Source organism: Pterocles gutturalis, unplaced genomic scaffold (genome assembly GCF_000699245.1).
Source record: "Pterocles gutturalis isolate BGI_N339 unplaced genomic scaffold, ASM69924v1 scaffold30778, whole genome shotgun sequence".
NCBI classification, from domain to species: Eukaryota; Metazoa; Chordata; class Aves; order Pterocliformes; family Pteroclidae; genus Pterocles; species Pterocles gutturalis.
Window position 1 is genome coordinate 85,231 of NW_010119071.1, and position 16,445 is coordinate 101,675.

The window sequence follows — 16,445 nt, forward strand, 5'->3', positions numbered from 1 at the left end:
AACAAAAGAAAACCAGGAAAATCTACTATTCATATTTACCATGAAAAATCACTAAAATTGAAGTTGATGTTCCCAGTAAATTCTTGGTCATAGTCCAGTTAAAATTTAAAGTTACAGTAGATTCACATTAGTTTAAATGACACTTGAACTTCTACACAGCTCAACATTAATTCATTATAGTTGAAATGGAAGAATCTTCAGTGGGTGAATCTTTTACAATCTGATTGAGGCTGTTACATTTTATAGGAGCCATTTTTCAAAGCAGTACTGACAGCACTCGAAGTTATTAAATTGCTGAATCAAAAGATGGACCTGCAATCGCATTTATGAACTGTGATGGAATAGCTGGGGTTACACTAAGCTGAGGTTAAGATGTTGGTGTAGTTAAGCTTCATCACACCCCTTAGTGACAGCAGTATTTACCCATGTAGTTTACTTTAATGGTCAGGAAGTGGCTTAACTCACCTCTGGATTCAAATAGATTAAGTAAGCAGTCAGAATGGCATAATTACCAGTGCTGCGAGGGATTCACCGGATAGCTCTTCACCCAGGAGACTTCCCATTCAATTGCACAGTGAAGACTGGAGTTGCATAGATTCACGGGTACAGCATTTATTTGAGGAGGTGGAAGCAGAATGAATTTCCTTTCTCTTTAAAAAAAGACTGGAGCTGCTTCTCAGTGCAGTGATGCTATGTCCCGTACATAAATTATCATGATCTTAGGGGAAAGATGTCATGATTTTGCTGTGTGCGTATGAAAATTGTGATCGTAGAGTTATTTTGATTTTGAAATCCAGTGGAAAATGCGTGATTTGTAGAGGTATTTTGATTTTGTGCCACATCACTGCCAGGCTGCTCTTTTATCATGTCAACAAAGCAAGATTCCTGAGAGAATTAATTACTTCTACTCTATTATAAAATGTGGAGGAGCTAAGATAATTGTCATTTTATGTTGATTTCCCCTTCCTATTTTTCTGCTCTTTGGGGGGTCTTTTGAATGTCAGTGCCTACAGAGAGCAAAGGAAAAGTGAGGATGAGAATCAGTCATACCACAGTAAGCTTCCTTCTAGCTTATGCCTGACAAAATGTACTTCAACTGCATGTGCCAGATTGATCATGCAGCATCACTTGGAAACACTCTAACGGTTTCAATTGTTAATTTTCTTTTCCAAAGATAACCTGCCTTGCAAACTAAGATGGAGAAAGTTGTATAACATCAGTTTGGATTTGTGGAGGTGATTTGCAGCCTTTCAGCTTAACAAAATTACTTCTTGTGCTTCACAGTACAGTTCTCCACCAGCAGCTTTGTAATAGGAAAAAAAGATAGATAGATAGATAGATAGATATTTAGATAGATAAATAGATAGATAGATAGATAGATAGATGGACACCCAAATAGATGCCAGCAAGAACTCAGTCCTTTAAGCATTGTTGTCCTCTTGGAATATTAGCTTGATATGCACCTTAGCATATCAAGTTGCTAGAGGCTGCAAGATGCCAAGTACTCAGACTCGGAGTAACACAGCTCCTGAGTGTGAACTTACCTTTAAGCAAATTGAGTCTCTGGTTTTTAGAGCCCAGTTTAGTTCTCTGTGGGATCAGGGCCTGACAGCTCTATGCTTGGGGTGAAAGAGCCGCCTTAGACCAGCTTTAGTGTAATTTTCTTAGCCTCTTGATTTCAACAGAGCATGTTGTTCACTAGAAGTGTCCTGGTGGCTTGGAAGGTGCAGTGCTAGACTGAAATTTGACTGTAAGAGTCAACTTTTTTCTTAAATGTTTTATCCCAAACAAGCAATGGTGTATCTATGTGTTAGTGATAAGATGACCTGTTATTCCAGAGATGTGATTTCAGTTTGTGTAGGCGAATTTAAACTAGAGCATAGGTGTGGGTAGTCTCAGCAGTATAGACGTAATCAGCCTTCCCAAGGCCCATCCGGCATCAGACCATCTCCTCGTTCTCAGTGTCCAGGACCCACTTTTCTCTCTGAGTGCGCTGGTTGTAGCCCAAAGCTCGCTTCCCAGCACCTGCAGGGTTGCTTCGGGATGGCACTGCCACAGGGACACAGGCAGTGCTGGAGCTGTTCTGCCACAGACACCTACAAAGCTCGTCACAAGGTGCTCTCAGTTCTGTCTTCTCAAAAGTGGCAAAGGCAACCCTGAGACCATGCTTTAAGGATGATGGGCTTGACTTTGTGCAGCTGTGGGCACCATGTGGTTTGCTGAAGCTTTATTGTTACTGATGGGAGCTGAGAAGGAAACCCTCAATGACCAAAAACCAGACCAAGCAGTTGGAATGGGGAGGTTACAGGTATTTAATTTGTTAATTGATTTCATGTAAAAATAATTCAGAAGTGTAATTGATGTATCTGGATTATATTGTATAGAATATCCTGCTTAGGGTAAGAAAACTACCAACTGTTTTCTTCAGGTAACTAAGCTAGTAATGAGTCAGTCAGGTGTGCTGAAGAAGATGCTAGGTGGGAAATGAAGGGAAAGACAATGGCATCAAAATGACAGCATGGCAATTACTTCCCCTACAAAAGCAGGGTATTAAGAGGATCATCCACAGTTTTTCACACCCAGATACGTTTAATGTAATATATGATCCTAAAGTTCATTACTGAAGTACTGAAATATCACCAATAGGATCTTCTATAGAAGATGTGTTAATGGCTTTTAACTGTATACGGTATTTATCTGGGCTTTTTTTATACAGCATATTTTAGAAAACATTTAAATTGTTAATAGGCTGCAGAATCATTAAACTCAGCAATTATTTCAACCTGTAAATATGTTATTTGGAAAACATGCAAATTGTTTTTGATCACTTGCTCATTTTATCTGTGTTTTCTGCCAGTGAAATCTAAAAATTGTCAAGGAATTTTTTTCCATTTAAGCTATAATTTATTAAAGTAATGAACTGATATTTGCCATGATACCATGTTAACAGCATATTTTATCTTGTAGGCATTGTGTCAAAGTCGTATGAGTGCCGACTGAAGGGGCAAGGAGCAACTTTTGTGGAAACTATGAGTCCTTTTACTGCAGCAGCACTGGGAGAGGTTTCTCCAGTTAAAGAGAAGGTCTTTCAGGGCAGCAGAAGACAGCCGCAGTCGCCTGAAGAAGTTAATTATTATTCAAGGATGTGATGGTGTCTTTACAATTGATGCCTCTGTGGAAGAAACAGCAGTGGCTACCCTTCAGACTCTAGCAATGGCTGGTCAGATGGCCAGGGTGGTCCATATCACAGAAGATGGGCAAGTCATAGCTACAAATCAAGATGGTTCACACGTGAGTAGTATGGTGGTTCCAGGGCAGATACTTAGCGAGCAGTTAGCAGGTGGTGCAACGCAGGTGGTAGTGGTTGAAGGAACAGGAACTGATATGGAGGAGGCCGTTCAAATAAATGCAGTTCCTGACTCCAGTAGTGCTGTACTGCAGCAGATAATGCGACAAGAAGTTTTAGATGCTTCCAAAGCTACGGTCCATCCTCCAGACTCCTCCTCAGCATTAGATGCCCTGCTTTGTGCTGTAACAGAGCTGGGTGAAGTGGAAAACAAATCTAGACTCCTTGACAGATGCAGGTCTAGTCACAAAGATTTCTTGCAGATGCCAAACCCAGAGACACCCGGCATTCCCAGTGATGCAGAGGGGCAAGAAATACAAATGTTCCATGAAGTTCAAGAGACTCGGGAAGATACCAAACCTATGGAAGTAGTGACGCAGGTCATGCACCCATCGGCTATAATTGCATCTCGGGAGAGAGCTCAGGCTGCCTTCAAGAAAATGGTCCAAGGAGTATTACAGTTTGCTGTATGTGATACGGCTGCAGCCGACCAGCTGATGAAAGAAGGTGTCACTCAGGTCATTGTAAATGAGGAAGGGACTGTGCATATGGTAGCTGGAGAAGGCTCTCAGATAATTATGCAGGAAGCTGGTAGCCCTGCGCTCAGTGTCCAAAGTGAGCACATGGATTTAGTTGAGTCGGATGGGAAAATATCACAGATTATTGTCACAGAAGAAATAGCTCGAGCCATGGTTCAGGGTTCTGATGGCGACTTCTCTGAAGGTGCGACCCACTACATCGTCACAGAATTGCCACCAGACATGCAGGATGAGCCTGGTGTGTACTCACACGCTGTCATAGAGACAGCTGGGTCTCCAGAGATTTTGCAGACTGGTACTGCTATAAAAGCAGAACCCGCATCCCCTGATGGAGCAGAACAGTTAACAAGCATGGTAATTTATACAGAGGGTGGTTCACAAGTAATTCAGGGCCAGAGAGATGATAATGACATACAAGAAGCATGAAGAGCTTCATCTCCTAGACTTGATGCAGGGCAAAGCTGGAAATTACCAGATCCATGGAGGCACTCTATTCCTGGCACATTTTATGTAAAACCTTCTCAATCCAACATGCTCCTAGGCAGGTAACAAATAAATACATACCCTGCAGGAGGTGAAGGTCAGCTACTAGGAGGTGTTCACTGAAAAGGATAGTACAATCCTGTTACAATAGCTTTAAGAATTGTTATATGGGATTATTATAAAACAAGGATATTAGTGTACAAAAGAAGATTAAAAGCCCCCATGGAAAAGTAGGTGTTGTTCTGTTCACTGCTTTCTTTGTGGTTTTTTTTTTTTTAAATGTTGTTTTATCTCAGGGTAATTCCCTGCCTTCTGTCGTTTTTGTCTAACATAATCACAGGAGTAAAATAATTCCACTTCCATGTACATTTTGTGAACATGCAAAAAATACAAACCCCACAATAACATAAGCTTACATACTGTAATCAATGCCCTTCTTTATTTTAAAGGAGAACAGGTGACATTTTGCTTTCTAGAACCTTACTTGAAAATATCCCTGGCTAAAAATGTGTCATCAAAATAAGTGTTTTTTGCATCTGAAATGAAATTTTTCATAGTAGCTTACTTTTTCATGGTATCACATAGGACTTACCCTGAAGAAGAGCTCAAAAAAGCTACACCAGAAAATTATTGATTATACATATTCAGGAAGAAGAACTTGATGCCTGTAACTTCCGCTTAATTTTAGATGGGAGTCCTACATAAGAAACGTGCATTTTTTGGAAAAAAAAATTGTCACTGTCAGTGTTTTGCTTTTCTTATAGATAGTGCTTTATATAAATACCATTTTGCAGTTCATTTTGTGAGCAACTTCTGAAATGTTATGGGGGTTTTTAAAGAAAATTCTGACATTGACATTAACAAGTAGAAGAAAAAAAGGTGACCTTGTATTTCTTGCTTAGTCCAGAATGTCAATTATTTACTTGTGGATATACTGCAATTGTTCAATGCAAGTTCATGTGGAAAAGATTTGTTTCATGATAACAACTGCTTTTGTTTCTTTGAAAAAATTGTAAAATATAAACTGGTGAGGTTTGGGGATTGTTTTGGTTTGGGTTTTTTTTGTCTTTCAAATAAAATGTTAGCATTAAAATGAAGCATCATGATTTTTAATATTAAGCAATAAACAGAACTGGCATTCAGTAGGAGCAAACGAATGCTATCTGTTATGTCTGTGCATTTTCTCTTTTCTCTTTTCCTTTCTCTAGCTCACTAGATAGATAAAGATAAAAGAATCTAATTTGTGAAGTGTGCCTCATGCATGCTTAATATAATTGTGTAAGTGTTTAGGGTGTAAGCCATGCTGACTCTAGAGATAACTGTGTTTCCTATCATGTTTAATATCTTAAAATTAAAGAAAGTTGGGGTGAGGTAAAACAATGGTTCCATTCCTGAAGCAACTGTTTAAAAGTGTATTTTCTGATAGAGCTGCTTAGAAAAGGTGCTTCATTCTGGGGCTATAAGATCCTGCTGTCTTTTCATCTCTTTTTATTATTATTTTTTAAATTTTGATATTTTTTTCCAGGAATTAAGGTTGTGTCTTTGTCAAACCCCCAAAAAAGTAAATTTCAAGTTAGACATCGAGATTCATAATTAGCCGAGTTTGACTTGCTCATCTTTCTTAAAAGTGACAGGCTGTTCACTTACTCTTAAATACTGTCTTCAGCAAACAGTGACAGGATCAACTCCCGTTTGTTATCAGGAAAAAGGTGACCTTTACAAAATGATGGCCCTCTGCAAGACTCTCACAGATGTTCAAAAAATTGAATGTTTTTCAGTGGAAATATTTCTTCTTGATCATTTCTCCTGTTAACTGTAGCCCTGTGGTCTTGCAGCTTGGATGCTAATTCTTTGCTGTGCTTAGTCCTGTATGGCTAACCTTTCTGCTGCAGTACAGGGTGTTGACACTGACATGCTGCAGTTTACCATTTGTGATTTATTTAGGATAAATATGTCTCAGGTGGCATTTAATCCTTCATAAAACCAGTGTAGCCTGCAGTGTCAAACCAGCAATCACATTGTATGCACAATGAAAAGAGCAGACCTTTGCATTAAAAAAAAAAAAAAAAAAAAAACAACCAACAAAAAAACAGTGGTAGGTGTTCCTGTGCTTAGGAGCATTGGAAAGGATTCACTAACCTCCCGTGTGCTGTAATTACCTGGAAGCTCAGGTTAACAATACTTCTCTCCAAGTGCAGCCTGATCAGGAGAGCTAATATTTTTCTAGGGCTCCCCCCCCCTTCTTCAATTTAATGTGCACTTTAACTTATTAGTGCCCTACAAATGTAACATTAGAAATCAAGGGTGACATTCATTCCTGTGCAGACTGTCTCAACCCCATGCTAAAATGCCCTCTGCCATACACCAAAAGTCGAGGCTGCGACAGATCCCTCCCAGGGCTTAGGAAACTCATCTCTGACATTTGTCTACCTCCCCTGCCTGAGCCCCTGGCACTGTGCCTTATCATAAGCTGGGAGGAGATTAGCTGGATCACTCCATGGATCTGCCAAGCAACCTTGAGAAGCAGGGAAGGAGCTGGCAAAGAGGAGCATTCAGGGTAGAGCAGCACCCAAAAAGGACTGGAGCCTGCAGGATGGCCACGCATGGTACTGCCAAGGCACCCATGGCACATCGGGGAGCAGGCTTGGGGGCTGCAGGAGCCCTTTGCCACAGGTAGCATCTACCGTCAGAGCAGAGGAGAAGAACTTGTGAGGTGGATCTAAGAAGGTGTATAGCTGAGGCAGCCATTCGCTCTTAAACATGTGGTTTGCTGTTTGGTTCAATGATGCTGTTCGAACACCATCAGTTGCCTGTCACCTGGAAAAATCAAGGGTTACACTGTAATGGAAGTGGTGTTGAGAGCAGAGTATTCCCATGTCAGTCCCTTGCCTTCTGATATTCTGACTGCCAGAGCCATTGGCTTAATTTCCTCTTTGTTATCAATTCTGAATAAGCATTAACAAAGTTGCATCATACTGCGAACAATGGCAAACAGTAAAAACTTAAGTATTTAGGAAGCATTGAACTAGTATGCGGGTGGGGGGCAGGAAGGGAGACAACAAAAAACAAACCCAAACAAAAGTGAACAAAAAAAAAACCTATAATGAAATCAAAACCCTGAGGAAGAAGAGATGTTTCTGGCAAGCAGTTTCACCCTCCATTTCTTAAGAATCAGATAGACACCTCCTGAGGCAGTGTCTCCTGGCCCCTGAGTTCAGGCTCCCTCTTTGGGGAGAAATGGGAGATAAGAGATAGCTGGAAACTATATTTAGAGAAATATTTCCTATAAGAAAACCAAAATAATAATAATAAAAAACCCAACACAACCCAAAGTGCCCACAGCTACATACCATTCTGCCTGACTACCAGCTGCACTTTGCTATGGAAGTGAGACGAGCCAGAGCCGATAGCTGATGCGCTAAGGTATGCACATGTGGATTGTGCATAGCGCTGCAAGCACTGCTGTCATTTATAAATGCTGCTTTAATACCAGAAATGTTAGCTGTGAGGTCCTGGAAGAAATATATTTGTGATCTTTGTGGACAGTGGATTCAGCTTATATAATCGCTGCAGGAATCTCTGCGTGTCAATGTTCTTGCACCTCGGGATAGCCCTGAACTGAACCTGAGCTTAAACCACAGGTGAGTTGCCGTCAGAAAATCCTGGAGACGGAGAGATGGGGTTGGAGGTGCTGGCAGAGCAGTGCAAGGAGCTGGCGATGTGGTAGATGCAAGCCTTGGAAACGAACTTCTGGGGCTTTTTTCCAACCTTCCCTGCTCAGTAGACTTCCTGAGCACAAAAGCTGTAAACAGAATGAAAAAAAAAAGATGAAGACAAAGCCACTCCTGAAATTTGAAACGAAGTTGGTTCTAGTGAGAGGATTAAGTAACAGCAGAAAAGGTCATTCATTTGGCAAAATAAGAGGGAGCTGTGAGTTTTCACTTATTTTACTGTGCAGTATTAGCCCATAATTTAAGATAGCACACGGCTCACTTAAACAGCCTATCCCTGTTCCATCTTGTTGAAGAATACAATTCGTTTTCTACTCCTCTAGGGTGATATCATTTTATATGAAGAAAAAAGTTAGCTCAGATGGCAGTTATATGTTTCGGAAGCACCTTCTAATCAGGGATTGGTGATTCATTATTAGCTTCAGCAGGCGATCCATCTGACATGTAAGGGGAAAAAATTAGCAGCTGTCACTGCATGATGAGTTAATTTCCTGATAGGCCTGACACTGAAAAGCCATTTGGAGACATGGAGATGGCTGATGAGAAAACCTGGTGCTGGTTTATAATTGGAGAGAAAGAAAGGGCAGAGAGACAGAGGAAGATGGGGGGTGGGGAGGACTGGGGCTCATCTACAAGTGGGGATGGATGTTTGTATGTTTACTAAACAGACTGCTTCACAATAACCTGCATTACTGTGCATATACACCTCGGCTGTCAAGTAATAAGAACTGGGGCCTTTCATTTTCTTTTTGCTGTGTGTCATTATTTCTAGTCATTTGTAATTAGTACTCCAGACAGTTTTACGCTTATTCCCGCCTGTGTGAATGGTGTATAAGCACGCGCTTGGGTTATCTTGCGGTGACATTGAAACCTGACATTTTAGTGGAAAGGGGAGAAAATGACGCTATCCCTTTAATGGTTCTCACTGCAATTTTCTTAATTGCAGCTTGAGATTTCAATCAATCATACAAAAATAAACTTATTTGAAACAAATATTGCTAAAACTTCCAAGGGCACAGTTGAAAGGTTAGCTAAAGAAATTTCTTGTAGAGTATGAGGAAGTATGCTCTTCAAATTATATATGCATGTGCCTATCTGTTTATCCTTTGTAAGAATGCTAAGTAAAACTATGGAGAAAATAGGTGTGCAAGACCAAATATAGTCCACTGTGGAGTCTACCTTTTGTGTGTGTAATAGGGACAGCAACACAAAGTTTTATATATATATTAGGTAAAGCTAACAGAAAGCCCTTAGCCAACACTAATTTCTTCTGTGACTGTGCCTGTTAGGTACTTCTTCAAGGGCTACTTGTTTTCAGCTATTTAAATAAGTTATTTAATATACCCAGCAAAGGAAGACAGGCTTTTCTTTAACTGGAAAAAAAAACAAAAACAAAAAAAAACCATGATGAATATTTAAAACTTTTTGTTTTCAAAATGGTAGAATATAATGGGATTTTCACCATCATCAGAAGATGATTCTTAAATGATGGTCAAGGATTTGGGAGCAGTGGTGAAGGGGAGAACACCCATGGCAGGCAGGTAGATCCAGCATGTATCATGCAATTGAAATGTGATAGACGACTAGTACACGAGCTATGTCCTGCAACATAACAGGGCCCCTGACCTTGTTTAAAATACATTCTTGTTCTCTGGCAGCAACACATTTGTCAAGGCTACTTTGAACGACCGGTGGTAACGCGTAGCCCTGCCCTGGAGGTCAGCATTAACTGAGCACCATCAGCTTCTGGGAGTTTCTGATTAGTAAGAGTAGTAAGACCCTGCGCAGCAATAGCTTAACTCTAGGGTGGCTTTTCTTCTGTATTCGCCCAACCTCTGATCTCTCTTCCTGCCTTGAATTCCTCTTGCAGCTTTCCCATGTGTTGGTTCAGCTTCTGGGAGGTCCTGCACACAGGCTTCTGTCAGCAGTTTGTCATGTTCATGAGTGATCCACCTGGATATGCAGGGAGCAGAAGAGCAGGTGGTTGGTTTGTTACCCCTGCTAGGTTGCATCCCTTGTTGTGCAAGTAGCCTTGAGCTTTGAGATCCATGCAATAGTGAACAGACAGATTTTGAAAGTTCTCCAGCTCCTTGGGAGGGCTGGTTGGGTAAGTTAAGTGTCACCAAGGGAACATCTGGTCAGACAAAGGAGAAGGAAAGATTGAGCAAATCCAAGGGTAGGAGGCAAAGCCCTTGATTCTTAGTCTGCTAGGAACTGAGCTTTATAAGGAGCCTCTGAAAGCAGAAATAAAAAGAAATTACCAGGAACAGAAAGCAAGGCCTGCTCACGCATAACAAAGTCATGTGCACAGGAGCTGAGAGACAAGGAGCAGACACAACAGGAGGACAAAATCCAGTGCCTTTCCAGCACACACCCACAACGCAAATCCAGCTCCTTTTCCTCTCTGTTCTCCCCTCCTTCTCCACTAACGCACAGGGCAGAGACAAGCAATTTCATAGCCACGTTCAACTGACCCTGCGGTGCCAGGCAGGACACAGCGCCTGGGTTGAAGCTCTGGCCATTGCAAGCGCAGTGCTGCAGGTGACCCCAGGCCAGGAATGGGCTCCTGACACCTCCAAATTCCCGCAAGGGAAAACACCCACAGAGAACACACATATCTCATCCAGGCAGGATGGAGGGTCACGAGGGGAAGGAAGGGACTCTTCTGTTGCAAGTGAGATCTTTGCAAGCAGATGTCTTGGGCTAAGAGAGTTTCAGGACTTTCCCCCAAATCCTCCTAAGCTTCTTTGATCTGCCAATGTATTTCTCTGTGGCTGGGGGTGTGGAACAGGTTTGTGTTTTCTGCTCAGCATATGGTGGTGACTGCTGGTGTTTGGTAACTGTGAAATCCAGATGCCCAGCTCCAGGAGGATTTTTCCCTTGCTAAGGACATCTGGCCACCCTCTCAGACTTGCTCTTTCCTCTCCTCATTTTTGCTTGCAGTCTGTAAGCCTTGCCTATGAATTTGCAAAGCAGATCATTCAGCTGATTTATTCTTCTGCTTTAATTCAAGGTTAAGGAGTCAGCAATAGGAAGCCTGGGGTTGTGTTTGCACCTGGGGACCCAGGTAGAGACGTACATGTCCTAAGCCCACTGCCTGCTCTTGCCAGGGCAGCAGAGGGGTTTGAGGCTGCTGTGGCACATTGAACAGAAGGCAATGGCACTGTCGGCTGGCAGGTGAAGGGAAACCTAGAGGGATGCACCCAGAACACTAGGATGTCTGCCTTGCTTTGGCTCAGAACATCTAGGTGCTGTCTGTAGTGTGTCTGCTCAGACTCCTGCCTTAAATCTATCTGTGAGCTATGATGATAAAATTAGGGACAGCAGGTACTGCCGATATTTAGAGCAAATGGAAGCAGGAATTTCTGGGATCATTTCTTCCTGGTAACTGGGAGCTTGAATCCACGGGAAAAATGGTGAGTGACCTGGGAGAGCTTCTAGACCCCCGATGCCTTTGTATTATTATTTTCTCTCAATTCTAGGAGTGACTTTCTTGTTCCTGCAGGTGAAGGGCTGGATCTGAGAGGAACAGGCTTGCCACATACCTGGTAATCCTGCCTGCGGACCGCTCTGCTATAGAAACCAGGTGTCTTGCTGGGTTTTGAGGTGGTCTGTGGTGGATCAATGATGTGAACAAAAGCCTGCTGCCAAGGAGCAGGAGCCAAGTCTTAGGCAACATGCCTGCTGAAGTCGGAAGATAACCAAACTCATTTGCTCTTGCAGTCAGTTGTTATCTGACTGCAAGATTCAGTAGAGAAAATACTGACACAGTGGAAATTGTTGCTAGTCTGCTCTTCTGAGCTGGGTGCTGGGTTTGTCCTCAATCCTCTTGTTCCTATTTGACAGGCCTTCCTACTAAGGAGAGACCAAAAATGACCCTTTTCCAGTAGCAAGCTCCCAAGGCCCCCGCAAAGAGGTGGGAATCAATTTCTTCTAAGAGGGGTTCCTGCTTCCTCGCCTGACACCTTGGCAGCCCGAGCAGCCCAGCCATGGTGTGACTGTGGCGTGGGTGGATGGCTGCACCCCAGAATCCTCCTCTGTGCTCTACCTTGCTGTGGGTGGTGTGCAGGGGCTCACGCAACACGAGGCTTTTCAATAATTTGTCTTTATGGTTTGGTGGGTAGCCTCGTGACTAGTTTATTGCATGCTGTTGAAAACCTGCTCCAGGAGCAGAATGAGCCATTTTCTATGGACATTTCTTCTGGTACTTGTCACTCTGGTATCCAGATGCTTCTCAACCCTTCATGGTTTTGTCCTCCTTTAGCCCCACTAAGGTGTCACAATGAATTATTTTTTCTCTTTCACAGATGAAGAGCTACAGACTGCAGAGAAAGATCTCCGCCCATTTGGGGGAACTCATTTGAGCTAACATAGAGTTTAACTTTCTGAAGTTCTCAGACTTTGGTAAAAGTGGACATGACCCATGTGACCATCATACCGCCTCTTTAATGTTTCATCACAGCCCTTCGTGTCTCTTGCCATGAGTGTGTGCAGCATACCTGCAAGCCAGATACCAGGGGCTGATGTGGTCTCTGGGCAGGAAAGAGCATTTCTTCATTTGTTCTGCTGTGCCCTATCTCTTCTCCTGGCCTCTGACTGCTCCTGTAAGCTTTGGGGGTTTCTGCTGCCGACACAGAATAGCAGATTTCCATTTCTGTATATGAAGCATGGAGCTCATACCGATGTTAAATATACAGACAACAATACTGCATGGGGATGTCTCTGATGGGTGTACAAGAGCTTGCACAAAGGGGAGAGATGAGCTTTGAGTGTTCCTGTGACAAGATCCTTAACTGACCTGCCAGCCACTCATGCTCCCCAAACGCACACCCTCAGCCGCGCAGCAGAGCACTGGCCCGTCGGGCAAGTGGCAGCTCACGGGGCTTTTTTCGCCTGCACTTCCAAGGGGATGAGCACAGCTCAGTGCAGTAATAGCTGGTGATGGGGAGTCATCTGCCTGCGCGGTGCAGAGTCGGCATTAATTCAAAGTGAAGCACCGGGTTCTGCTGTGCCAGACGCGAATGTGTGCACATTGGGAGGCACGTGTGGGAGATCTGTTTTCTTCATCCAAGCAGGTTTCTGAGAAAGCCCTTTTCATAATCAGTCTGAAAGCTTGCTGAAGTGAAAATTAAACCACTTTAAATGCTGTTATGGAAATACACCCATCACAAGCAAGAGCTGTATTTCTGTAGTTGACACCCAATAAATACATGAGGCTCAGTTCTGATGTCAGATCAGCTTTACCTTGTGCATGTCCTCCAATGTCTGGTTTTCCAGTTATGAACTGCAGTAATTGTGATCAATCAGGGTTTATGTTTACTAGCCACGGGCTGTTTTATTAATGAATCTGCATCCCATCTTCATTTTTTCACCATCTCATCAAATCCTTTCCAGATCCTGTTTACATCAAATTTTGTCTGTGGCACTTTTATAATATCATCTAATTTGGAAAACCTGATTCTCCACCAGTTCCTCAGACCAGGTCCTCAGTACACTGAATAACAACAGGTTCCTGAAATAAAAGAAAAATGAAAACATGAGAGCTTTCAACAAAGTGCAAAGGTCATTGATTTCTAAATGATGCCATCCTTCCAAGCTGACAACAGCCTATGGACAGATAATTTTTTCAAAATGTTTTCTGTGTGTGGCTCTTCATATGTGTATGTTAAAAGGCCAGAATTGCCTTCTTGTGGATGCTTTAAAAAATATCAGGTACTTTTCTCCTTAGCATTGTACATTTTCTCTTTGGGTATATGGGATTTATGAATATTTGGCTTGACTGGCTAAAGACATCAATGTGACATGATGCAATGTGTTATAAATGTCTGAGATCAAATGCAGAATAAGGAGAAAAAGCTTTAGAACAGAAGTTTATTAAACACACATACGTACGGTCTATTCTAAACTAAAAAAAAAAAAAAAAAAAATTCACAAATGTTCCCCTGTTGCATCAATGCCAGAACATTATGTTTGCAAATAAGAATTTAGCACTACAAAGACAATGCCCTAGATTAACTAAGATCCCATTTCACAAAACCCTATGGCAATAGTCTGCAACATCAGTCACAGGAGAAGATATAACACAGACACGTTTGTGCCCTCATGCAGCTGAACTGAAACAAAACAAAGAGTGAATTAGGCTGAATATCTTACTGTGTGCAACATATTGCACAACAAGGCACCTTTGGGAATGTGTCACGGAGTTTGGTAAATTGTAAACAAAGTAAACAGATCTATGGGAATAAATAACATCATATTAGGTGTCGGCTGCATGTAGACTACATTAGCTTCCAGTCACAATCAGGCTTCAGTTTTCCCACTAGTTTTCAATGCCTGTGAAAAGCAGATGATCTTAAACCTTCGCAAAGCACTGGTTAGAGCTGGGGCAGGGGCAGAGGGAGGCATGCTGCCACCCTCCGCTCGCTTGCCTGCACCCGCACACACGTGCACACTCACTCACACCCTTTTTCTCTCAGTTCAACACAATTTCAGGCAGACAAGAGACCAGTTTGTCACTTGCTGCTTTGCATACAGTAAGCCAATATTGCCATTTCTGGAATGGCACAATGAGCAGAGGCTTTTCCCCCCGTGGTGGTCTGCAGTCCCTGTTCAGGTAAGATGAGTGCACTGGCGACCCAGTTTGCCTCTGGCCCGATGTGCATGGCCACCACAGCCAGCATCACTGCAGGGGCTCCTGCAGCTCCTGCCAAAAGCACTGGTGGCTGGCAGGGACTGGTGTGCCCGGGAAGAGGGACGAGGCACCCCATCCTGACACAGCCATGAGGCACACAATTTCTTCGGGGGTGGCTGTGGAGAACCAGGTGAGGGAGGTACTTTGCTGAGTCCCATCTCTAGTTACAGCCAAATTTAGTTAATGTATGGAAAGCATTTTTTAATTGCTAAGCCATACGCAGCCAAGGTCTGCTCCCAAGTACATGGGTGAAACCCCACTGATTTCGGTGAGATCGCTTGGATGAACTGAACTTAAAAGACCAGGCCATATTTATCTCAGCAAAAGTTCAAGCTAATTAATTTTCTCTCTCTTTCTCTCTCTCTCACTCTCTGTTTTGCTTAGCTTATACCTGAGTAAAAGGGACACATATCTCAGAGATAGCTTTTTAAATATAAAATTCTCTTTATAACCTCAGACCAATATGTCATTCTACAATTACAAAAAATGTACTCTTCCTAAAGAAAATCCTCCTGAAGCAAACATTGGTTTTGTCCTGTCCGAGATCCAGGCACCAGCCTTTGAATTCATATGTATCAGAAAAAGGCATAGATACAAAATAGAGCAAAACAAAGGCTTCCAAATTGTCATTATTCTGGTCAAAAGCCTACCTCTTCCCTTTAAGTAGCAGTGATGAGCCCTGAGATAAAATAAAAAAATAACAAGGGACACAGAGAGAAAATGATATTTTAATAACTTCTTAGTCTGAACACTCTCAGGAGATGAAGAAGTTTGATGAAGAATTTGGGGAAAAAGTTAACATTCAGGTAATTGATATTCTTGACTCTGCCAACTGAACTCCTCCTGGCTTCGGGGAGTGATCAGGTCCCTCTTTGCTCTCCATGGACGTGAGCTCAGGTCCAGCAGTGGCCCTTGTCCAGTCAACTGCCAGGGGATGGGGGACACCTTGCGTGGCCCTGCCAGGGTGTGGTCACCTCACGTCCATGTCATTTTTATTTCAGTCCTTCTCCACTTGTAAAAGGTTGTTTGAAGGCTATTGTTCTTCAGGTTTGCCCAGGGCTGTGCTGTCTATAGATGTTCAAGATGTTTTTTGTTATCTAGCTTTTAAAATTTATTTCTCACAAGAAAGAACAAAAGAGAGGGTCCCCTTTCAGCCAACCTTAGGGGTACTCACTCCCTCATTCATACAGGTCTGAAGTTCCCCCGGCTCTAAAACTGGAGGGCCTGTCTCTGACCTTATCTGCAGATCAATATGTTCCCCTTTGGGTTCCTGAATGTATTCAGGCGTTTTTAATTTGATTTCTCTATTCACACAGATACAATGAGAAGAGAGAAGGATGGAGCTGACATCTCTCATCATCAGCACTCATTTTCTTTCACTGGTGTGTCAAAATTGCACTTCCATATTTTCTTCCATTAGTATTTTACCTGTGGTCTCCAAAGTCTCGTGCCGGTGTGGTGAACTAGGAGCAGATTCAGGCATTAAGCAGTCACGTACACTGCAAAAAAAAAGTTCAGCAGATACAAGACAACTGTGTGCTGAAATGTTTTGTAGGGCTGGGGTTTTGCATGCTGTGCTTTCACCTCTCAGTTTTTAGACAAACACCAGAGCTAGATGGCTGGTGGGGATGGAGCTCTGCAATCGCTCAGGAGGG

At 42.6% G+C, this 16,445-nt stretch overlaps 1 protein-coding gene across 1 annotated transcript; it reads left to right on the forward strand.

The window, feature by feature from the left end:
• The first annotated feature begins 2,209 nt into the window (after positions 1–2,209).
• On the forward strand, positions 2,210–4,311 carry LOC104463931 (zinc finger protein 407-like). The gene is made up of 2 exons (XM_010076450.1): positions 2,210–2,308; positions 3,049–4,311. The coding sequence occupies exons 1-2, from the start codon at positions 2,210–2,212 to the stop codon at positions 4,309–4,311; spliced, it is 1,362 nt and encodes a 453-aa protein (XP_010074752.1).
• Positions 4,312–16,445: the final 12,134 nt, after the last annotated feature.

Bases quoted from the DNA above. Each gene is read 5' to 3' on its own strand.
- LOC104463931 (XM_010076450.1), top strand. From the start codon at position 2,210: ATGTGGTTTGCTGAAGCTTTATTGTTACTGATGGGAGCTGAGAAGGAA. The intron at 2,309-3,048 runs GTATTTAATTTG...CTTTTACTGCAG, and splicing joins TTGGAATGGGGAGGTTACAG to CAGCACTGGGAGAGGTTTCT.